This window comes from Drosophila albomicans, unplaced genomic scaffold, assembly GCF_009650485.2.
Source record: "Drosophila albomicans strain 15112-1751.03 unplaced genomic scaffold, ASM965048v2 utg000081l_pilon, whole genome shotgun sequence".
NCBI lineage: Eukaryota > Metazoa > Arthropoda > Insecta > Diptera > Drosophilidae > Drosophila > Drosophila albomicans.
Genome location: NW_026263503.1, coordinates 39,722 through 64,289, shown reverse-complemented (window position 1 = coordinate 64,289; position 24,568 = coordinate 39,722). Strand labels below are relative to the sequence as shown.

General features: G+C 41.1%; 1 protein-coding gene across 1 annotated transcript; it reads right to left on the bottom strand.

Moving 5' to 3' along the window:
* Positions 1-18,155: 18,155 nt before the first annotated feature.
* On the bottom strand, positions 18,156-23,519 carry LOC127566251 (uncharacterized). The gene is made up of 2 exons (XM_052008274.1): positions 23,050-23,519; positions 18,156-18,317 (listed from the first exon to the last, which is right to left on the bottom strand). Exons 1-2 carry the CDS (start codon positions 23,431-23,433, stop codon positions 18,231-18,233), a joined length of 471 nt encoding a protein of 156 aa, XP_051864234.1. The 5' UTR covers positions 23,434-23,519; the 3' UTR covers positions 18,156-18,230.
* Between the last annotated feature and the right edge of the window lie 1,049 nt (positions 23,520-24,568).

The window sequence follows — 24,568 nt, the reverse complement described above, 5'->3', positions numbered from 1 at the left end:
TTGGAGCACTGTATTTGTAAAATGGACCGACATCTAAACTATTTTTTTTAGCATTTGAACTAAATCAATTGCACGTGTTGGCCTATGCTTTAGAAATCATTTTTTTAGATCGTCATTTAAGTTATTGTTAATGTCCTTTCTTTTCGTATTTAGTTCATTGTCAATATTTTCCTTATAAATTATTCCCTACAAAAAATTCACTTCACTGTCATTATTTCCATAATGTAGATTTTCTGTCATAATTTCTATTTTTCTTTAGGCACATTTTCGTTTTCCACTGTAGAACTGAATTTTTCTTTATATTTTTGCTGCTGCTTTAGCCTTCTTAAATTGCGTTCACTATACATTATGCACTGCTAACTGCTTGCCGTACTTTTATTAACTGTTTATTTAATATTTACAATTAAAACGTATAACACACATAATAGTCACTCACCTATTAGAGTTGCTATTGCTCCGATTTCCACTTCTCAACTGAAATGCTTGCAAAAATTTCGTCAACCAGCAAACACAGCTGCGTTTGAACAAAAGAGCAGCACAAAATAAAACAAACGGTTCTTTCGGGACAATTGCTTTTGTAGGCGGTGTACCGAAGACGCGTAAACAAACAGCGATGGAAAGCGTAATCTTGTGTATGCCCTTTCCACAAAATAACAAAAAAAAAAAAGCGGGGCTTGCCGTTATTTTGTACTTATGCTTTAATGGGCATACATTTATCAACTAGGTGATTCGACGTTCGTTTACTATATGGTTCTCTAGTAAGTATCCATATAGTGATCGGCGAGGTAAGCACTTACCCATGGCCAGGGTTTAGTTTCCGGCACTAGCTCGTCAGCTTTGGGGGTGGTGCTCTCGCTTGCACAGATTCCGAATATCGCCGCTCATTATTATTGCTTGGGCGCGTTGCGTTACAAATGCTAGATATCTAACCGAAAGAATAAGTCATCCAAGTTCGGTTCAAATAAATCGAAAGAGAAGACGATGCAAATGGAAATTTAAGGAGAGCGGGAAATATGAAAAAAGAAACAACGAGAGTCTTGGATAAGCTACCACTGATGGCTCGTGGTAGTGAATGCCCCGCCTTATCGTTGATCACAGCAACAGAATTCACACACACAAAAAAATATGAATTATATATAATACAATTTAATTAATAGGCTAAGGCATAAGGAAATAATATATAAAGAGGACTAAATAGTTATTCGAAATAATCCTTTTTTGTTTGTTGTTGTTATTGTGTTTCTTTTATATACTTTTCCTTTATCTTGGTTCATTTTTTTTAAAAACAACCTTTAACTTACATATTATTTTTTATACCCGCTAGGGTAGAAGGGTATTATAACTTTGTGCCGGCAGGAAATGTATGTAACAGGTAGAACGAGGCATCTCCGACCCTATAAAGTATATGTATTCTTGATCAGCGTCAACAGCCGAGACGATCTAGCCATGTCCGTCTGTCCGTCCGTCCGTATGAAACACTGGATCTTATAGACTATAAGAGATCGACTGCATTTGTTATGATTGCACGCAGATCAAGTTTGTTTCAAATTTTTGCCACGCCCACTTCCGCCCCCGCAAATCAAAAAAATCGAATAACAAGCGTAATTTTAAAGCTAGAGTTGCGAATTTTGGTATGTACAATAATTAGTAGTTATGAATATTTGATTGCGATCAGATAAAAATTGTGGCAGTTATAAAAGAAATACTTTTGTATGGGCAAAAACGCCTACTTACTAGGGCTCTTAGTTGCCTTGGTCGATAATCATTACTAGGGCTCTTAGTTGCTTTGGCCGATAATCTGATCTGTTGTGGTGGGCAGATAGTTTCCAGAGTTTCCCTTACCCGTAATTAAATAAAAACACTTGCGTTTTATATTTCATACATATATTTAAACTTTTGGGTTATTGGACAAAAGAAACGCACAGAGTTGGGTTATTGCTGGTGACCGCTATTGAACAAACGTAGATCAATACTGGAGAGGCAATATGCCGACGGCATTTTGCAGATCTAGCGCCGAGCCCTTGCAAAGCTCGGCTCTGCGGTGGAGAGTTGTGGGAGAGAGAGAAGTTGAGTACACTGGATCTTGAGTGCTTTCTTACGCATGAGCGCATTGCGGGTGAGCGAAAAGCATCGAGTGCTTTTTGGTCGGCGGAACGGATAGTGTGCCACTCACCTACAATGCGCTCGCATCAACATTCTCCCCCCCTTGCAATATTGGGATTGCAAAGAATATCAGATTTGGGAGGATACTCGGCAGGACAATATCAGGATAGATAGAGTGGGTGATGTCTTGGAGCGCAACGACGCCGTGCAGACTCCTTCAGCGCCCATGCGAGTGATGGAGAGGCCCAATGCCCCTGGCATCGACTCGCTGATGCGGCTTACTGGACAACACGGATCCAAAAGCACTCGTACTTCGAAAGCCGCCTTCCCCGTGTCTAGCCTGACCGCCGAATTCGTCTCCGTCCGGGATCGTTCGACGGACAGGTGAGCTGAAAGAGGTTCTAGGGGGGGTCCTGTGACAGGACCAATCGTATAGGTTCGGTCGACGGACAGTCGAGCCGAAGGTGTTGAAACAGATTTTGAATGGGGGCCTATTATAGGATCGATCATAGAGGTTCGTTCGACGGAGAGTCGAGCCGAAGGGGACGAAACGGATTTTGAGTGGGGGCCTAATGAAGGCTGGAGCTTACAGGTGCGCTCGGACAGTCGAGCCGAAGAGGTCGAAATAGACTTTAATTGGGGGCCTAACAAAGGATCGAGCTTAGAGGAACACTCGACGGACAGTCGAGCCGAAGAGGGTTTCGAGTGGGGTCCCGTCACAGGACCAATCTTAGGGGTTCGTTCGACGGACAGTCGAGCCGAAGAAACTGAAATAGATTTGGAGGGGGGTCCTGTCACAGGACCGATCGTAGGAGTTCGATCGACGGACAGTCGAGTCGAAAAGGACGAGATGGTGTTAGAAGTGGATCCCGACACTGGGCCGGTCAGGATCCAACCGAAAATGGTCTCTTGTCCGAGGGTGCCACAAACGTTCGGACGAGAGCCGCCGAGAAGAAGGGATGGAAGGATATCTGCGCCTAATAGCACGTCTATCTGCGAACTCTCATAGAACTTGGGGACGGCCAGCGGGATGCTTGGCAGATTGTCGAGGATGGTTTGTGGGACAGAGCATGAGGGCAGTTTTCCTGTTAATTGAGGAAGGACCAATGCCGACGCCTTAATCTGCAGATCTGGTCGCAACGGGGAGCCAATTAGGAATTGGCAATGCTTTCGGGGCTGGGCTGCTACAACTTGAGTCCGCCCAGAGACGTGGGCTTGAACGGATGTGTATGGCATCCTCAATCGTTCAGAAATGAAGGTGGCCTCTGATCCAGAATCGATCACAGCCCGATCTGAGTGCCGAACGCCGTGATGGCAAATGTGTACAACAGCTGTACTCAGCAGAACACCTTGTGTGTTAACTGCCAGGAAAGATTGCACATTAGCTGACTGGGAAGGAGTGGACTGTATATTAGGAGTGGAATTAGTGACTGTCGGCGTCGGGTTGACTCGATGCAAGAGTGTATGATGACGACCCTTGCACGTAAAACAGTTATGCGCACTTGTGCACTTGGCCTAGACATGGCCTCGTGCGAAACAATTTAAGCACAGCTTCTGTTGCTTGATATGGTAGACCCTTTCATTGACACCCATCTGAAGAAATCGAGGGCACAATCGAATCGGATGGTTCTCCCGGGAACAGAAATTGCAGGACTGGGTCTTAATGGTCACCCTACTCTCAAAAGAGTTGACCTGCCTGGTTGTTTTGGATTGACTGTTCCCAAAGAGAAAGGGTCAACTTGGGGAGTCTCGAAGAACACAAAAAAAACCAGAATGCAATCCCAATTCTCTACGTTGATCTTCGAGTGCTCTAAGGCTGTCAGACACCCTTGAATAGTGCTCTGCAGCTCCTGAATAGCTGCACCCGACTCTTGCCCAATGGCGGGCAAATTGAACAAAATTCTCAGCTGACTGTTTACGAGCAACCGTTTGTTCTCGAAACGCTCAGTCAAGCTGGACCACGCCGACTGAAACCCTTCATTGGTCAAAAGAGACTTTGACACAATGGCATGGGCTTCACCGCTGGTCTTGGAGTGGAGATAGAAAAGTTTCTCAACTTCCGACAGTCTCGGGTTCTGTATATAGAGAGCCGTGAACAAATCCCGGAAGGTGGACCAGCGAGTGTAATCGCCTAAGAAAACTTCGGTGTCGAACGGAGGTAATCGACACCCTGTGGGCATGAATTGCACGGCTTGTGGTTGTACGGGTGTACGGGGGGTGAGCGCCTGGGATGCGTTGGCCATTTGCTCACTTATCTGAGCTGCACACTGCTCGTAGACAGCATAGCAGTACTCGTATTTGGCCTGAACGGTAGGAAGTTCTTCTGTGGTCATCTCCTCAGACATGACGCAAGAGCAAGCCTCACACTCCTTCTCGACCTTCTCCCATAAGGAACGCATCTGGTCCCTTCGGACTTGGCACGTATACAGGGACGGGCTATCAGCCGAAGGATTGTTGACTCGCGCCGCAAAGTGACTGATACGATCAGTCGCGGCGATGAATTTCGTCAACGCTGTGTCTACTCTGTTTAGTGCCATCCTTCCCTGAGAGCGAGTAACAATTGGAAGGCGAGGGATCGGGACGGAAGGAACCTTGGTCTTAGGATCGGACGAAGGCTGTGTGATCAAGATTAGCGGCTTGGATTGCACTGCAAACCTGGTGCCAGAAGCAGGCGAAACGTTAGCTGACCGTGAATCGGCGAAGTGCTGGATGCACGAATATCCGACTTCTTCTTGGATTTAGATAAAGGGGGGCTGATAGAAGTTCTAGCGGCGCTAGTAGAGGGCACGGACAGTCGGGTTTGCCCGATGACATGCTACGCAAAGAGGATGAAAACTAACTGGCCGCTCTTACAGTCCGACAAGGATACGGACTGTATACTAATTTTTCTCAGAAGCGAAAATCAAGAAAATATACCAACAAAATACCAAATAGAAATTGGTTTTTTTTGTCTGAAATCGACCCAGCTAGTGAAAAGGATACGGAAAGAGCGTAGCAAACAGACAATAAAAATACCGAAAAATACTGAAAAATACCAAAGGCAGTGCTGCGGTATTTTACACCTAGATGGGTACGGAAATAGCGGACACAGACGAAGAACGAAAAGGACGGGGGCGGGGGAAATTTCCCGCAACAACAAAAGATGTTCGTCGAAAAAAAAAGAAACAACAACAAAAAAAAAAAAAAACAATGGTACGAAAAAATACTAGAGAGCAAGAAGCTCTAAAAAAAAACAAAAAAGTTTATATATGTTGTATTTTGAAACAAAAACGACAATTGTTTCTTAATTGCTGTTGGATTGGAAAAACAAAAAATAAAAATAAATTATATTATTATTATGTGTGTATGGAAGTACGATAATGTATGTGTGTGTATGTGTGTGTAATTCTGTCTATGTTTGAACACTGGCTGGAGTAAAGCCCATACACAGACAATTGAGCTGAGAGTTGCTCTTATAGTACACACACAGAATATATCACTTGGAAAAAATGAAAAGGTTAGGGTATGTCGAGTGCGACTACCGCTGCCCTGCCAATCTATTACTTCACTCGCAGAAGTACTTGCAGTATGTACATACGTATGTATGTCTGCACTGCGCTGACAAACGTTTGAGCACTGCCAGAGGCCTTGGGCCTCTCCATCACTCTCGTGGGCGCCGAAGGAGTCTGCACGACGACGTTGCGCTCCAAGACATCACCCACTCTATCTATCCAGATATAGTTCTGCCGGGTATCTTCCCAAGTCAAGGCATTCTCCCCATTGTAAGGAATTCCATTCGGGCACTTGCACCTAATATTCTTTGAAATCCCAATATTGCAAGGGGGGAGAATGTTGATGCCAGCGCATTGTAGGTGAGTGGCACATTCTCCAGTGTTGCCATATTAGCTATTTTATTGCTAGATCTAGCTATTTTGAAACTGCAAAAGCTATAAGATTTTGTGAAATGCTATTAGCTAGATTTCTAGCATTTTTTTGTTTATGATTCGGCTACTTTTGGCACTTTTTAAAAAGTAGCGATAGCGCTTCTATCGATGGGATGTATTTTGAGGATGTGCGTCAAGATAGCTGTTTTAGCGTCACATATCGAGTCGGCTTTTTTTTTCGTCAAAACTGGCTTTTTTCAAATGCCATTTCTAGAAAAATTGCAAACAGCGGGCAGCGGGAATTTCTGGCTTTTTTTTTACTTAAATGCTTTTTTTTTTAGATTTTTTTAGTTTGCCTAAAATTATGGAACAATATTTGCTGTAGCTGTTCTGTCGATGCTTGCCAACATTTTTAGTGATAAATCGATTGTATAGAGTGTTGTTAAGCAATGCCAAAAAACACGCCAATTCTTATCGTAGCGTCACTAAAGGCAAAAGGGGTACACGGATGACAGTTACTGCAAATGTCAATCACACTTTGGACTCTCTGATTTGCGCGCCAATGTTTTAACCAAAAAGAAGTAAAAGGGCTTTATGCAAACAACCCAAATAGATTTTGTAACTTTGATGGTCAAGACGATGGAGCAAGAAGCAGTGCTCTGTCTTTTTGTGGCCGAGCATACATTGTTGGCTCAATTCCATCATATAGGAAACCTAGTTGTTAAATTAATTTGAAGACAACAGCGCTATTTTGTTTTTCTACTACTCGTTGTTTTATACTTAAAATGAAATTCATTTTATTCTAAATCATGACATTTTCAATTATGGCTTGCGTAGACTTGACACATATATAACTTCCTAGATAAATTCCTAAAAGGATAGAAAAACTGGATGACAATAAAAATGAGAAGAATGATCCAGTTTTTTATGAAATTCTCTAAATATTGTGAATATTAGAGCAGCCCTGTTCAATATAACCGATTTTGTAAGCTCACAGGTGCATGAAATCATGAGAATCCAATGAATGAAAAATCAGTGTTAATAACACCAATTTTTCAGCTTTTTTTGCATCGTTCTTACTTCAAAAACAGCTTTTATTTCTCAAATGAACACTGGTCAAGATATTAACTTTAGCGTCACATATCGATAAAAAAATACGGCTATTTTTATTTTCGTCTTTTTACGTGATATTTAAACTAAATTATAATTTAAATAAATATACGCAATTAAATATCTCTTATTTAAATCGTAATTTTGCAGTTTACTTGATCACTAAAGCGGCAAAACTTTATGTTAACGCTATCATCAAATTATTCTTTGCAAATTTTGCAGAACTTATAGGATGTCGCGCTATTTCATTCTATTCGAATCAAATAGATAAATATTTTGCTTTTTGTTTTATTCAAATCGGTTAAGCCGTTTTTCGAGAAAATTCAATTTTTGTGATTATTGCGAAAATTACAAATAAATTTCAATTTCCATGGCAACGCTTAACATCTGCGAAGCTAGTAAAAAGTTAGCGTCGAATTTTTGTTTTGCACATTCTTTCAACATTTTGACTATGTACATAATTGGTCAATACTATAAAAATAGATAATTAACATATGTAGCATTTCCCAATATATACTACATAGCAAATTATCATAGTTTCCGAGAAATTCAAAATAAACATCTACATTTTTCGATTATACGCTCTCCTAGACTTTGTCTCAGAAGGCGCGCATTGTGTTATAATATAAACATATAAAAATTCGAATGCTTTGCAATTTGTTTTATTCAAATCGTGATTTTCCTTTTTATAGAAAATCGCATTTTAGTAGAATAACACATTTTAAATTTTTGCGCAATACCTAAAGTAGTCAAAGCGTTTGCCAAATTTAAAAAATGGCGATCATGTAGCATACCTATTTATCATATTTATTACCCATATATATCCCCAAACTTATAGGCCATGTCGCGCTATTTCATTCTATTCGAATCAAATAGACAAATATTTTGCTTTTTATTTTATTCTAATTGGTTAAGCCGTTTTCGGGAAAATTCAATTCTTGTGATTATTGCCAAACTAATATTACCATGGTGGCAACACGTGTTACGGCCGAAAGTTGGGCCACCCTTTATGTACTTGGTGGCAACTCTGGAACATAACTATCTACCCAGCAGAACTGGAGGTGTCGATTGGCCATGGGTAAGTACTTACCTCGCCAATCACTACATGGGTACATTTCATACAAAAACGGAAATTAAAGAACGCATTGCTAGGTGCCACTTTGTAAGTAGTGGTGGTCTGCTAGTATGTGCTTATTTCCCCAGCAACGAACTAGCGCTCAGAACTGCAGGGCAATCATTTTGAATATATATATATATATGTAAATTCAGAAGAGTTGCAGTCATAATATAGCTCTTCAATTATGCTCTAATATACATAGTATGTTCATAGTTTTATAATTATGGTAAATCAAGTTTCTAAGGTTGTGTAGAAAATCTAATCAGAAAGAGACAGTACAGTACTAAATTGATATACCACAAAATATAAAAAAAATATAGTGAAATTTATATTTAGTATATTGATATGGTACTATACTCAGTATATACTATATAGTGCAAAACGTACCAGATTGTGTCAGCCAAAGCAACTACGACCCTTAGTAAGTGGGCGTTTTTTCCCATGTAAACATGTACATATGTATGTGTTTGTGTTACCTTCGCTTGTGAAATTCTTGATAATAATTAATATCTATTACACAGGAAAGAGTAAGAAACAAATAATAATTCAACGCTATGGATTCATCTATTCCTATAAGCACAAGCCTGAATCTAAATCAATTACTAGGCCTTGTACATCAATAACCCACCTATGAAGGCCCACCTGACAATCTTGAAAGATTTATAAGTAGAGTAGAACAGCTACTATTGTTAGCCGGATCAGTGGACAAAGCAACATGCGGACAGTACTTGCTAGGAACTATTCGTGACAAAATTAAAGGCAGAGCAGACGAAGCACTGAGTGTCTGCGATGTACTCCTCAGTTGGGATGACATTAAAACAAATCTCAAGCGACTATACTCCAGCAAGAAGACAGAAGAAATGCCTGCTAGAGAGTTACATACTCTTCCGGATGGACTTAGTATGGGAAGATTATATTTCACAGCCACGAGAATAAGAAGTGAATTGATGTCACTGGCCAGAGAAGCAGACCCTAGTGGACACTCCCTCGCGTCCAAACGTGACCAATATGACAGATTCTGCCTAAATACGTTCCTAGTTGGATTTAAGGACCCACTTAGGTCAGCCATTAGAAACCAAAGGCCAGAGACGATCGAGAAAGCGTACGAGTACGGACAGCTTGAACTAAACTGAACTAAACTTTTCTAGAAGTGTCTGAGTAAACATCCTAGAAACCATAACACCGACAAACAATACATTAAGAACACAACCCAAAAATTGTAAAATTCAAAATATCGTCGGAGTTCGTGGCATACACCAACAACACGTCACCGAGCCATCCTTCTCCGTTCTGGCCATTCCCGCCTATGTTTGACTGTAAGGCCTTCTCTTCGGACTGGGGGGGGGGGGGGGAGGAGTTAACATGCGTCCTCTCTCCGGCCACATGGAATAATGCCGATCCGGAAACTCCAAGCCTACTCTATGCAACTCTGACGATAATACACTCATACATAGATTCTGACATACACACATGTTCATGCCTTTTGTAATAAATTGCCACTGACGAAATAGTCAGTCTTATTCTGTTCTCCCAACAGCACAGTGCTTTTATTTGTGAGTATTTCCAACATATTACATATTATCATTGATTAACCAATGATTTGATTAAGGTTTTACTGGGTTTCCCTTAATCCTAGAACTAGTTTGTTTTAATTTGTTTAAAACTATTTCTAGATGAATATGAATCATTATTATTGTTCCCAGAATATACAACTGTCCGAATAAGAATATTATTGTAATACTAGTTTTTTTTATTGTTCAAAATATCTTTTGAGGAGGTGTATTGAAATATACCAATTTGGTATTTCTCATTACAAAAGATTCTTGAACAGCCGTGAAGTAAAACTTTACATTTTAAATGAGTTCTAATATGCAACATGCATTCTTAAGAATAGACACTCCGTTGAGTGCGACTCGGTCTGTTCAACGGTGGAATATTTTTCACTAAATATGACTATAAACTATTGGATTATCATGCATTCTTATAAGAAGACTGACTATTATCATCTAAATTATTTTTTTTTCAGGGTCATGCACCAGTACCGCAGCAAGCTGAGGCTAGGCGGCCCATATGTAACCCAGCTACTCTAGGCGATACTGGGGCTGCTGAGGGTAAATTAATATATAATAAAAATTGTAATCCAAGGAATTAATAATCAATATTTTCAATAAGTAGGTGACCCTCGTGGATCGGTGCGTGGACGACGATTAATTACCGAAATTGTGCGATCTCGTCCCAGTGGTCTGCTTACTAAAATGGGGTACTACAGGCAAACCAATCACTGTTCAAACAAATTACTTCAAATTTCTTAAGCGTCCCAATTGGTCGCTTTATCAGTACCGTGTTGATTTCTCGCCCGATGTTGATAATACATTCCTACGTCAGGGCTTATTGAGAGAGCACAGTAATATATTAGGCGGATATATTTTTGATGGATTAGTGTTGTTCTGCACCACCAAGTTCAAGGACACACCTAATAGTCCATATGTTTTGGATCTCTTTGACAAAGAGTCGTTCAGGAGAGAATATAAGCATTACAATAAGGAGCGTAGGATGAGGCAATGGATCCTCTGCAGTTACAAGTTCTTAACTTGATTTTGCGTCGTGCTATGGAAGGCCTGCAACTTCAAATAGTGTCTCGCAATTATTTCGACCCGCAATCCAAGGTAAGCAATAAAATGTGTAATTTTTTTATATATATTTTAATATGGTATGAAATTTTGTAGATTGTATTGGATAAGTAAGCATATTCGTCAACATGAATCTGATTTTCTCTTATGCACTGAAATCGCAGTTACTGAAATCAGTTATGGACACGCTTATGGATACTGAGGCTTCTCTTGGTTGGGAATGCCCTGATGCATTCGTCGCACTTGAATGGCTCAATTACTTTATCGATTGGCTCTTCGCCCGATATGACCATCTGATCCCTCTTCGACCTCGGCCTCAATCTCTTCCTCCTCCACCTGGGAGGCCATTGCTTCAGCCTCATTGGCGCCGTTGCCGCCCAGCAGCTCGTTCACAACATACTGTTGATTGGCGGAGGCAGCGGCAGCACTGTTGCTGTTATTATTGTTGTGGCTATTGGCATTGTTGTTGAGGCCCAAACGCAAAAGTTCGTTGGCTTCGATGGCCGTGCGCTTTAAAATGTATGCTTGCTTCGCCAATGACAAACAAGCCATGCAAATTTGCTGTGGCAAATGTGCTGCGATGCCATCTTGCGGCTCATACGACAAGCCAAAGCGAAAGGTGAGCATCTTTGCCACCGTTGTGCTGCTCTCTGGCCCAATCTCGATCTCACATTTATTTACTAAATACTACAAATCGATGAAATGTGAGATCGAGATTGGGCCAGAGAGAGAGCAGCACAACGGTGGCAAAGATGCTCACCTTACTATTTACATGCCTGGGTGCATACGCGGCAATTTGGCACCACGACCGCTTGGTTGCCGCTCATCTTGAAAAGAACAAGTGAATCAATTAAATAAGGCGAGTGTTTGTTTTGTTTTAAATTAATTCTGGTTATATTTCTTTACTTACTTTACAACTTGTCCGTTCTCTGTCAAAAATACAAAAGGGAAGAGAGCTTAAAGAGCAGAGAGTGAAACACTTTTAGTGTGACCAGTTCACGGCTGTTCAAGAATCTTTTGTAATGAGATTGTAGTGATTGGCGAGGTAAGTACTTACCCATGGTCAATCTACACCTCCAGTTCTGCTGGGTAGATAGTTATGTTCCAGAGTTGCCACCAAGTTCATAAAGGGTGGCCCAACTTTCGGCCGTAACACGTGTTGCCACCATGGTAATATTAGTTTGGCAATAATCACAAGAATTGAATTTTCCCGAAAACGGCTTAACCGATTAGAATAAAATAAAAAGCAAAATATTTGTCTATTTGATTCGAATAGAATGAAATAGCGCGACATGGCTGGTATATATGGGTAATAAATATGATAAATAGGTATGTGCATGATCGCCATTTTTTAAATTTGGCAACGTTTCGACTACTTTAGGTAACGCGAAAAATTCAAAAATGTGTACTATTCTACTAAAATGCGATTTTCTCGAAAACGAATATCACGATTTGAATAAAACAAATTGCAAAGCATTCAAATTTTTTATGTTTATATTATAGCAATGCGCGCCTTCTCAGACAAAGTCTAGGAGAGCGTATAATCGAAAAAATGTAAAAATTTTGAATGGAAACTACATAATTGTTCAATACTTTGATATTTATGTATCATTTCCCAATATATACTACATAGCAAATTATCATAATTTGCTATGTAGTATATATTGGGAAATGCTACATATGTTAATTATCTATTTTTTAAAGTATTGACCAATTATGTACATAGTCAAAATGTTGAAAAATCTGTAAAACAAAAATTCGACGCTAACTTTTTACTAACTTCGCAGTTGTTAAGCGTTGCCATGCCAAATTGAAATTTATTTGTAATTTTCGCAATAATCACAAACCGATTTGACTAAAATAAAAAGCAAAATATTTGTCTATTTGATTCGAATAGAATGAAATAGCGCGACATGAATATTGGGGATATATATGGGTACATGGATAAATAGGTATGTGCATGATCGCCATAAATATGGTACTTTAGGTAACGCCCAAAAATTCAAAAATGTGTACACGAATATCACGATTTGAATAAAACAAATTGCAAAGCATTCGAATTTTTTATGTTTATATATATAACAATGCGCGCCTTCTCAGACAAAGTCTAGGAGAGCGTATAATCGAAAAATGTAGATGTTATTTTGAATTTTCTCGGAAACTATGATAATTTGCTATGTAGTATATATTGGGAATGATACATATGTTAATTATCTATTTTTTAAAGTATTGACCAATTATGTACATAGTCAAAATGTTGAAAAATGTGCAAAACAAAAATTCGACGCTAACTTTTTACTAGCTTCGCAGATGTTAAGCGTTGCCATGCCAAATTGAAATTTATTTGTAATTTTCGCAATAATCACAAAAATTGAATTTTCCCGAAAACGGCTTAACCGATTTGAATAAAACAAAAAGCAAAATATTTGTCTATTTGATTCGAATAGAATGAAATAGCGCGACATGGCCTATAAGTTCTGCAAATATTAAGAATAATTTGATGATAGCGTTAACATAAAGTTTTGCCGCTAACAGTGATCAAGTAAACTGCAAAATTACGATTTAAATAAGAATATTTAATTGCGTATATTTATTAATTATAACAAAGTAATATATATATAAATAGAGTATTTAAATGTAATTTTAAATTATAGTAATATTTGTTTCATTTAGTTATTTTCTGCAAGTATTTGAAGTCCCGCCAAAGTCCAAATTGTGTTATTTAACACTGACTGGTTCCACGCTGGTTCCAGTGATTTGATGCACCTGCGAAATGAACTTGTTTTTGCGGGTTAGGAAAAGGTCAATTTTCTCAATAACAGATAATTGGATTTCAACCAAACTTGCTATATATCTTCCTTATAGTTGTATCTACGAAAGTATAATGTGCGCTATGGCCGACAAGAAAGTCAAAAAAAAGTTACGGTCATTAATCGGCAGCATTGATTTTTTGTGCTCATTTTGTATGGGGCTGGAGCTGAGGTTATCGTACTTTTTCTCAAATATCTCAAAAACGAAAAGTTTTTAAAATTATGAATTTTTGAGGGTATATTTATAAAACAATACTCTAAAACTTGTTATAAGCCGATTTGGCCGACAACTCGTCAAAGCCGAGATATTTGCAAAAATGTTGCTACCCCAATTTTTCAATCACGATTTTAGTGCATAAATACTGCATGAAATTTGACGAACATGGATTTAAAAGAAAGATAATTTAATTTTCTATTGTTTTGCATTCAAACTTTTTTAATTTAGTTTAGTATACCACGTAAAAAGACGAAAATAAGCCGATATTTTTTTATCGATATGTGACGCTAAAGTTGCGGAGCTATCTTGCCGCACATATTTTGAGGTTCACTCAAAAAATTTGCATTATCGATTCCGTTTATAGTTCATGTGCGATATCGATAGGATGTACTTTGAGGTTCACTCAAAAAATTTGCATTATCGATTCCGTTTATAGTTCATGTGCGATATCGATAGGATGTACTTTAAGGTTCACTCAAAAAATTTGCATTATCGATTCCGTTTATAGTTCATGTGCGAACTTAATTCGTTCACAAATTGTGAAATTGTGAAACGGTGAAGAAGCTGTTACGCGAAGTACTGTGAAGAAATATTTAAAAGACAAGTTTTGTAATGCCGAAAGTTATTTACAAACAACATTTTCGCGACGCGTGGTTGCAGAATGTGGACTTCAAGGATTGGATACGGAAAGATACAACGAAGGCATATTGCTGCTACTGCAAATGCAGTTTTGGCGCGAAGCTGCATGACATCAAGTCGCATGCCAATACAAAAAAACACTCTTCAATGAGCGGCAGCTTTCACCAAAAAAACAAGCTCCAGTTTACAGCGGTGCCCACTAAAACATCGGAGCAGGAAGCAGCATTATCATGTTGCGGAGCACACATCTACAGCCCCAATAGATCACCTCAACCAACTATGCGTGCAAAAGTTTAAGGAGTGCTCTGCAGCTGCTAATATTAAACTGGGCCGCACTAAATGCACTAGCATTATTTCAAATGTTTTGGCAGTTCATTTCAATGAGGAGCTACGTAAGGAGATAGGCGATTCTTCATTCAGCCTGCTAATAGATGAGTCAACGGACATTAGCGTCACAAAACTAGTTGGTATGTAAATTATGTTTTTAATTTTATTTCATGTGTTTATATTATTTTTGTGTTTGCGTTTATTTATATAGGACTTGCCATAAATTTGTTTAATTATGAGAAAGGTGTAATGGTGTCTACCTTTTTAAGTTTGTTCTCAATAGAAGCTGGAGATTCAAAAACGATATCAAAAGGTGTGCGTAATGAGCTTTTGCGAAATAATTTGAATATTCAAAAACTTATTCGCATAGGAACAGACAATGCCAGCGTGGTGACAGGGCCAAGGAATAGTGTCTATACAGAACTAAAAAAGGATGTTCCGTCTATGGTTTTAATCAAGTGCGTCTGTCACTCTATTTAATTAGCAGTAAATCATGCGTTAGATTCAAATATTCCAGAATCTTTAGAATTTCTTGTTCACGATACATATTCGTGGTTCGCCAAAAGCTCTATTCGGCAAATGAATTACAAAAAAATATATCAATGTCTGAATAATGACCAGGTATATATAATTTCAAAATGTGTACTTGTGATCGTCCCAACAAACGTACTAATATCCCACTGTGTTTTAGCTAACCCATGTTTTAGATTTTGTTGTATGAAATATTTGTTAAAGCCATGCTTGTTTTTTTTCCTTTAAATTATAATTATAATTATATTTTGTTTCCATAGGCTCCATTGAAGATTCCAAGAGTTTCTGATACCAGATGGCTGTGAATAGAAGCAGCTGTTACAAGGATTTAGGATCAGTGGACCGAGCTTAAATTACATTTTGCTCTACAAGCCGCAAGTTGTTACAAGGCGAAACTTTTGCATGAATTGTATTGCAATGATGACAACTTTTTATATTTAATATTTTCAAACCTATATTGATAGGCATGCAAGCCCTTAATAAGTTGTTTCAGGGTAATAATGTTAATTCCACAAAATTGTTGGACAATTTAAAACTTTGCATAAACTCCTTGAAGGCTAACGTAATTCCACCTAATGTAGAAATAGATATTTTAGTAGATGATTTTGAAAGCGTTGTGGATCATGATTTAGTTTTAGGCTATGAGTTTGAGAAACAAATCAAAGGTTTATTAATATCCAGTCAACAAACTATTCGCAGAAGTTGCATAAATTTCGTCATTAAATTAATCACGCAGTTAAGAAAACGGTAACAATAGAATATGGCTAATTTTTTATTTAAGACTAAACTTATTTTTGTGTGCTTTCAGATTGCCAGACAATTTTAATGTTTTAAATATATTAAGCATTTTCTCTGTCGATAACATGCTGCGGACGAACAATGAAAAAAATATTGAAGCAATTAGGTTGTGTTATGAGAATATTCATTTTGTAAAATGGGAAAATACCAATGACACAATAAAGTTTTGGGCTGAAGTTTTGCAGTACAGAGATGCTGGTGGAGTCAACACATTCGCCCCCTTAGCACACTTTGCAGTAAAAATAATGAGTCTGCCTTGGTCGAACGCAGAGGTGGAGCGAGTATTTAGCCAAGTGCAACTTGTCAAAACTAACTTGAGGAATAGAATGCATTTGGAAACTCTAAATGCTATTTTAGCCATAAGGTAGGCTACATTAATAACTACAATTCTTAGATTTACACTAATAAAAAAAATGTTTTTTACAGATATGGACTCAAAAGAAGTGGAATGTGTTGTTATAACTACATATTGCCAACCAAATATTTAAAAATGATATCTGAATCAGATAAATATAAAGATTCGGTCGAGGACACCATGGATATTGACCAAATTTCTGTTTTATTTTAAGAAAAACCATTTTAATTTAAATTAGCAATTTTTTTTAGCAGTTTCATATTTTTTTTTTAGCTATTTCTATCATATTTTTTTTATCAATTAAGCTATTTCAGCTCATGAAATTCTGGCAACACTGTCTTGGTGGTCCAATTCTCCAAGCAAATTCGGAGCGATGTTGAACGCTCTCCAGAAATCGCTGCCCAAATAGATCTCCTTTTTCAAATCGGGGCACATGAAGAAAGCTATTTGCTCCGACTTTTCGCCGTATGACACTGGCAAATTGACTAGTCCTAGGATGGGTCGGCTGGCTCCTGCAGCAGTGGTGACCATGGACGCGTACAGCTGAACATTCCAGTTCATCTTACTGACCAGCTCTCGGTATCCTCGCCCCAGCAGACTAACGGATGCGCCGGAGTCCAGAAGGCCTTTTAAAAACTTGTCCACCGATGACGACGTCTACAAAGACCCGGGATCGGTGTTCTCCACTCTCCGAACTGCTTTCACGACTTGCCTCCTCGTTAACCTCGTTAACGAGCTTCCTGCCTTTATGACGAAAATTCGAGCTGCCGCTCACCAAAAATTCTATGACGCGTTGTCACGTTTGTACTTCTCCTTGACCCTAGATGTTGTCCTTGACCTACTTGTAATAACTACTTATGCTCTCCATTCGCAGTCTTATCCTCTACTTGCTCCTGTTGGCACGCCACTCCGGCTTCTGGACGGGTCTCGGCTCCGAACGCGTCTGCCCCGGCTTCATCGCGTTCGCCCATTTGTTTCGCGGACAGTTGACGCATTGCGGGCTAAAGCTGTCCGGCTTGCCACATCTAAAGCAAAAGATGCTCCTCGTCCCGGATATACAGTCCCGGAAACCGCGACCAGGTTGCCTGCAATTCCAACAGATCCGCTTACTCGCCTCGCGAGTCTTCGCTGCTACCTCCTCCACTTCCTTGGATGGACTCTCGTCGCCCTGAGGTGGGACTTCAACCTCATAAACTGCCGGTTTGACTCCATGCGGATACCGGGTTTGTTGTCCCTGCGATAAGCGCCCTCGACGGCTCATGTATCGATCCACTTCGATACATTCTTGGCGCAACTCGTGCACCGTAAGTATATCCATCGCATATACATATCTTGCCAAGCCTTCCTTTAACCCGCGCTTTATTATCTTCACCAGTTCCCGGTCTCGGAGAGGCTTCTGGAAACGAGCAGCTAGCCGCCGCATGTGGTAGATGTAATCGTCTACGTCTTCGCTAGACTGCGGTTCCCTTTGTAGCAGCTCTTGCATGAGGTGATGCTGGGTTTGGTAGCCCCAAAACCGGTCCCACATTGCTTGACGCAATTGAGTCCAGCTGCCTACTCTGGAGTGCCTCCAGTACCATTCGCGTAGCACTTCCCTCCATGGGCATTGGTACTGTCTTTGCAAAAACTCGATGCGGAAAACAAAATCCTCCACAGCGTGAGTGAAATCGGCGCTATCGTATCGCACGTTCCACCGTTCCAGCTTCAGGTAAGTTCGGTTCCTCGACGACTCAGTTTCCATGCCTTATTCGGTCCTTCCGTCTCCAGCATCTGACTGCATGTTGCCGTGGGGATTCCGCCGCGTGCGGATCGTACACCTCTTTAGGGCTCGTTAAATAGTCTGGACGCGGCAACGGTCCTCGTATGGTCTGCACTGGCGGCTCCGGCTCACTTTTGTGAACCTTCGGGATTGCTCCTGTCTCTGCCATCGACTTTTGCTGCGTAGAGGCGGGTCGACTGCAACCACTACCGTCACTCTGCGGTCGGGTGGTCTCCTGCATCAGCTTCATAAACTCCAGGAAGCCTGCACGAATTTCATCGCGTATCGATGCCGAAATTCCCTCCTGCAGCGAACTCCGATAGGTCGCATGAGCCTTCGCTATTGCCGCGCTCACCGTCGATCTAATGACTGAGTCCGTCGGCTCTGGTGGATACACTTGTCGGCCCGTATCCGCCGAATTACTAGCAGTTGTGGTTCCCATGCCGGATGCTACTGCTGGTGGTTGAGTTCCCAGTTGCAAAGCCTCTTGCTCCAATCCTGCAAGTGCCTCAGTCGATGGAAACTGTACTTCCGGGAATCCACGAAAGTTTATAGGAGTCCTCGCCATACCTCCCACTAAATGCGGCAGATACCCCGGTGCTCCATCTGTTTCTCGACCCTCCGACATTTCTATTTTCCTATCAATCTACTGCTAAGTAAGAAAATCAACAACTACCACAATAAACTCCTATAATAAATAAATAAACACCATAAACAAATACGTACCCTAATAAATAAATAAATAACTCAAATAACAAAAAATTTTTCCTTTCTATAACATTAACAAACGGAAGGGAGAGAAAAACTCCACACTACGACCTAACCAACGCTTTACTACGCACAATTCAAACAATGGACAAACATTTAAGCACTAATCAGAGGCTCTATCCATAACTCTCGTGATAGATGGCATCCAAGGAGCGCTACCTGAAATCTATTTTAATTCCGTCTCGCTTTTGAGCACGATTGGTGTCCGCTGTGTGACAGGTGCTCTGGTTCACCTGCCGCCTATGCTGATAATAGAGCATCAGGCCAGCACACATCCAACGCCCCTCAAAATGAGACGGAACATAAACAACAAAGAGAAAATACCTATAAACAATGCTAATCTAATATCACAATTCTATTACAGTATTTGTTCGTTGTTGCCACCAGGCTACGATGACACGTTGCAAACTCTCTACTACAACGTAAGAGTGACACACGCACATCAACCACAAAATGAACAGATCCTGTTATAAAAAATAACATTAAGATTTGGATCCTGTCACCAAATGGAATCCCGATCAGAGCTGCGCAATTATGGGTTACTACCTCGTACCACATAAGACATCAGATGATCACAATTTCACTCGACAAAAGGACAAACACTACATCGGTGGACCTATCTTTTTTTATTTTTTTTTTAATTCAAATTTCATTATTGGGCGCCATATTGTTACGGACTGTTTGTCCTCCCTGGGGCCGCGCCGGCTGGCTCATCGGTACGCAGGTGGAGTTCCATCCCTGGCCCGCAGTTCGCACAATCGATAACTCCACCGATACAAAACAGCTGCTTAAAGACAGAACGCATCTGCAGCTGCGCGATTGAAAATTGCGCTAAACAAAAGGAAATGCAAAAATAAACTATTGACGACGGTAAGTACAAAGAAAAACAATAATAAATACACTCACTGATCCATTTTATATTTGAATAGGGCCCAGTTGGACCCCGGCTGCCTGAGATGGCCACATCGACGCCATCTCCCTTGCGTTGGCCACTACATATATCAGTGACTGCTCCTCATCCGTCGTAGCGCTGTAGAATTCCCCTCCCTTCCATGCTGAGTAAACTCACACAACCATGTTCAAGGTAAGTACTATTATATTCCAGAATTTTCCCTAATTACTTACATTTAATTTATTTATTTTGTTACTTACAGATATTTATAGATAACAAACAAAGTACCAAATAACGAAGTAGGAACGGAGCGAAACAACAAATAGCCACAACGGCGTAAAGCACAACTTCTGTGCGTCGCGCATTCAGGAGATTTGTATATATATTCATTTATTAATTCTTGTAAGCATATTTGTATGCATTTCTGATTTGCTTAAATATCTACCTTGACCTGCCTAAGAGATCTTGGGATTGGTATCGCCCCTTTACCAATGAATGAATATATATACAAATGAGGTTGGTGAGGTGAGATCATGCATAAAGTAAATATATATATATATCTCGCCGCAAGTAATTTGTAATTAGTTATGTATGTGATGTAATGTAATTTGTCGTCCCTACTCTGTCATTTTTACAAGAAAATAAATTTGAATTTACTTTAATTTACTTTACTTTAATTTAATTTGGAATTTTAAGTTACGTTACAAAGTTTATAATTTACTGATTAATAAATGAGCACATCAGAAAGAGGTCGGCAGAAAAAAAAATATCGAGATCTCGAAAAAAAAAGAATTAATTGCTGTTCACGTTTATACAGTTTAGAATTGACGATCGAGCAATCCACGGGATAATGGCGATTGGAACGATAATGGGCCTGGCACTGACTCACCAGTCGGGCTCCTCCTCCTGCCTCAGCGTTGGTGGCTTCGACTCGCTCGCTGTTGTTGCTGTTATTGTTGTTGTTGTTGCTGCTGCTTATGTTGTTGTTGTTGTTGCTGCTGCTTCTGTTGTTGTTGTTTTTGCAGTGGTTGTTTGCAATTGCTTGTTTCGCTCGCACGGCAATCCAACTCGAAAGTACGTCTGAATGAGACAACAACACCTGCACTTAACTGCTCCACTGTATACAAATGCAGTTTCTCGCAGAAACTTTCTCAACTTGCACGATACATTTACTACACTAGTAACTAATATAGTGCTTTTACAGGCACCGAAAAGCCACAAATCCGACGTTTTTTTGCAACAAAATTCAGTGATTTTTTTCTCGGTGGACCGTCTCCAACCTCGATCAAGAATCAACTTCCCTCGACTCCCAAAATCCACATGCTAACCTCTCGTGAAAAAAATTGACGTTCCTTTTTCATCTCCTATTTAACAGGAGGAGCAGTTTAAAACTCCCTCCCTCCCCTGGAGTTACAATTTCTTACCACGGATATATCGCTTTCGCGATATCGATAGCCCCCGATTAATTATATCGATAGCCCCAAAACTGCTGGCACAAACGATACCTAAAAACGTAACAATACCCCTCAAGTTGAAGAAATTCCCTTTTCACGGCTTCCAACTGATTCCTCTGCATCTCTTCCAGGTCCCACATCTCCGGATCAGACTCGACTCGGTAATAATCCACTTCAACAGTGGCTACTTCCGACACATCTCGGGTGACTCTTAGTGGTCCAATTCTCCAAGCAAATTCGGAGCGATGTTGAACGCTCTCCAGAAATCGCTGCCCAAATAGATCTCCTTTTTCAAATCGGGGGCACATGAAGAAAGCTATTTTGCTCCGACTTTTCGCCGTATGACACTGGCAAATTGACTAGTCCTAGGATGGGTCGGCTGGCTCCTGCAGCAGTGGTGACCATGGACGCGTACAGCTGAACATTCCAGTTCATCTTACTGACCAGCTCTCGGTATCCTCGCCCCAGCAGACTAACGGATGCGCCGGAGTCCAGAAGGCCTTTTAAAACTTGTCCACCGATGACGACGTCTACAAAGACCCGGGGATCGGTGTTCTCCACTCTCCGAACTGCTTTCACGACTTGCCTCCTCGTTAACCTTCGCCGACGAAAACGAGCGCCTGCCTTTATGACGCGTTTCACGATGTTTCTCCTTGACCTAGTTGTAATACTACTAAACTTATGCTCTCCATTCGCAGTCTTATCCTCTACTTGCTCCTGTTGGCACGCCACTCCGGCTTCTGGACGGGTCTCGGCTCCGAACGCGTCTGCCCCGGCTTCATCGCGTTCGCCCATTTGTTTCGCGGACAGTTGACGCATTGCGGGCTAAAGCTGTCCGGCTTGCCACATCTAAAGCAAAAGATGCTCCTCGTCCCGGACATACAGTCCCGGAAACCGCGACCAGGTTGCCTGCAATTCCAACAGATCCGCTTACTCGCCTCGCGAGTCTTCGCTGCTACCTCCTCCACTTCCTTGGATGGACTCTCGTCGCCCTGAGGTGGGACTTCAACCTCATAAACTGCCGGTTTGACTCCATGCGGATACCGGGTTTGTTGTCCCTGCGATAAGCGCCCTCGACGGCTCATGTATCGCTCCACTTCGATACATTCTTGGCGCAACTCGTCCACCGTAAGTATATCTATCGCATATCGCCTTCCTTTAACCCGCGCTTTATTATCTTCACCAGTTTCCGGTCTCGAAGAGGCTTCTAGAAACGAGCAGCTAGCCACCGCATGTGGTAGATGTAATCGTCTACGTCTTCGCTAGACTGCTGTTCCCTTTGTAGCAGCTCTTGCATGAGGTCATGCTCGGTTTGGTAGCCCGAAACCGGTCCCACATTGCTTGACGCAACTGAGTCCAGCTGTCTACTCTGGAGTGCCTCACATGCATCCAGTACCATTCCCTGGCTCTGCCCTCCAACAGTACATGGAAGTCGCGTAGCACTTCCCTCCATGGGCATTGGTACTGTCTTTGCAAAAACTCAATGCGGAAACAAAATCCTCCACAGCGTGAGTGGAATCGGCGCCATCGTATCGCACGTTCCACCGTTCCAGCTTCAGGTAAGTTCGGTCCCTCGATGTCTCAGTTTCCATGCCTTATTCGGTCCTTCCGTCTCCAGCATCTGACCGCATGTTGCCGTGGGGAATCCGCAAGTTCCTTGCGTGCGGATCGTACACCTCTTCAGGGCTCGTTAAATAGTCAGGACGCGGCAACGGTCCTCGTATGGTCTGCACTGGCGGCTCCGGCTCACTTTTGTGAACCTTCGGGATTGCTCCTGTCTCTGCCATCGACTTTTGCTGCGTAGAGGCGGGTCGACTGCAACCACTACCGTCACTCTGCGGTCGGGTGGTCTCCTGCATCAGCTTTATAAACTCCAGGAAGCCTGCACGAATTTCATCGCGTATCGATGCCGAAATTCCCTCCTGCAGCGAACTCCGATAGGTCGCATGAGCCTTCGCTATTGCCGCGCTCACCGTCGATCTGATGACTGAGTCCGTCGGCTCTGGTGGATACACTTGTCGGCCCGTATCCGCCGAATTACTTGCAGTTGTGGCTCCCATGCGGATGCTACTGCTGGTGGTTGAGTTCCCAGTTGCAAAGCCTCTTGCTCCAATCCTGCAAGTGCCTCAGCCGATGGAAACTGTACTTCCGGGAATCCACGAAAGTTCATAGGAGTCCTCGCCATACCTCCCACTAAATGCGGCAGATACCCCGGTGCTCCATCTGTTTCTCGACCCTCCGACATTTCTATTTTCCTATCAATCTACTGCTAAGTAAGAAAATCAACAACTACCACAATAAACTCCTATAATAAATAAATAAACACCATAAACAAATACGTACCCTAATAAATAAATAAATAACTCAAATAACAAAAAATTTTTCCTTTCTATAACATTAACAAACGAAAGGGAGAGAAAAACTCCACACTACGACCTAACCAACGCTTTACTACGCACAATTCAAACAATGGACAAACATTTAAGCACTAATCCGAGGCTCTATCCATCACTCTCGTGATAGATGGCATCCAAGGTGCGCTACCTGAAATCTATTTTAATTCCGTCTCGCTTTGAGCACGATTGGTGTCCGCTGTGTGGCAGGTGCTCTGGGTCACCTGTCGCCTATGCTGATAATAGAGCATCAGGCCAGCACACATCCAAGCGCCACTCGAAATGAGATGGAACTTAAACAACAAAGAGAAACTACCTATACAACAATGCTAACCTAATATCACAATTCTATCACAGTATTTGTTCGTAGTTGCCACCATGCTACGATGACACGTGACAAACTCTCTACTACATCGTAAGAGTGACACATGCGCATCAACCACAAAATGAACAAATCCTTCTACAAAAATTGACATTAAGATTTGGATCCTGTCACCAAATGGAATCCCGATCAGAGCTGCGGAATTATGGGTTACTACCTCGTACCACATAAGACATCAGATGATCACAATTTCACTCGACAAAAGGACAAACACTACATCGGTGGACCTATCTTTTTTTTTTTTTTTTTTAAATTCAAATTTCATTATTGGGAGCCATATTGTTACGGACTGTTTGTACGCAGGTGGAGTTCCATCCCTGGCCCGCAGTTCGCACAATCGATAACTCCACCGATACAAAACAGCTGCTTAAAGACAGAAGAAACGCATCACTTACAAAACAAACAGCTGCCGCGCGATTG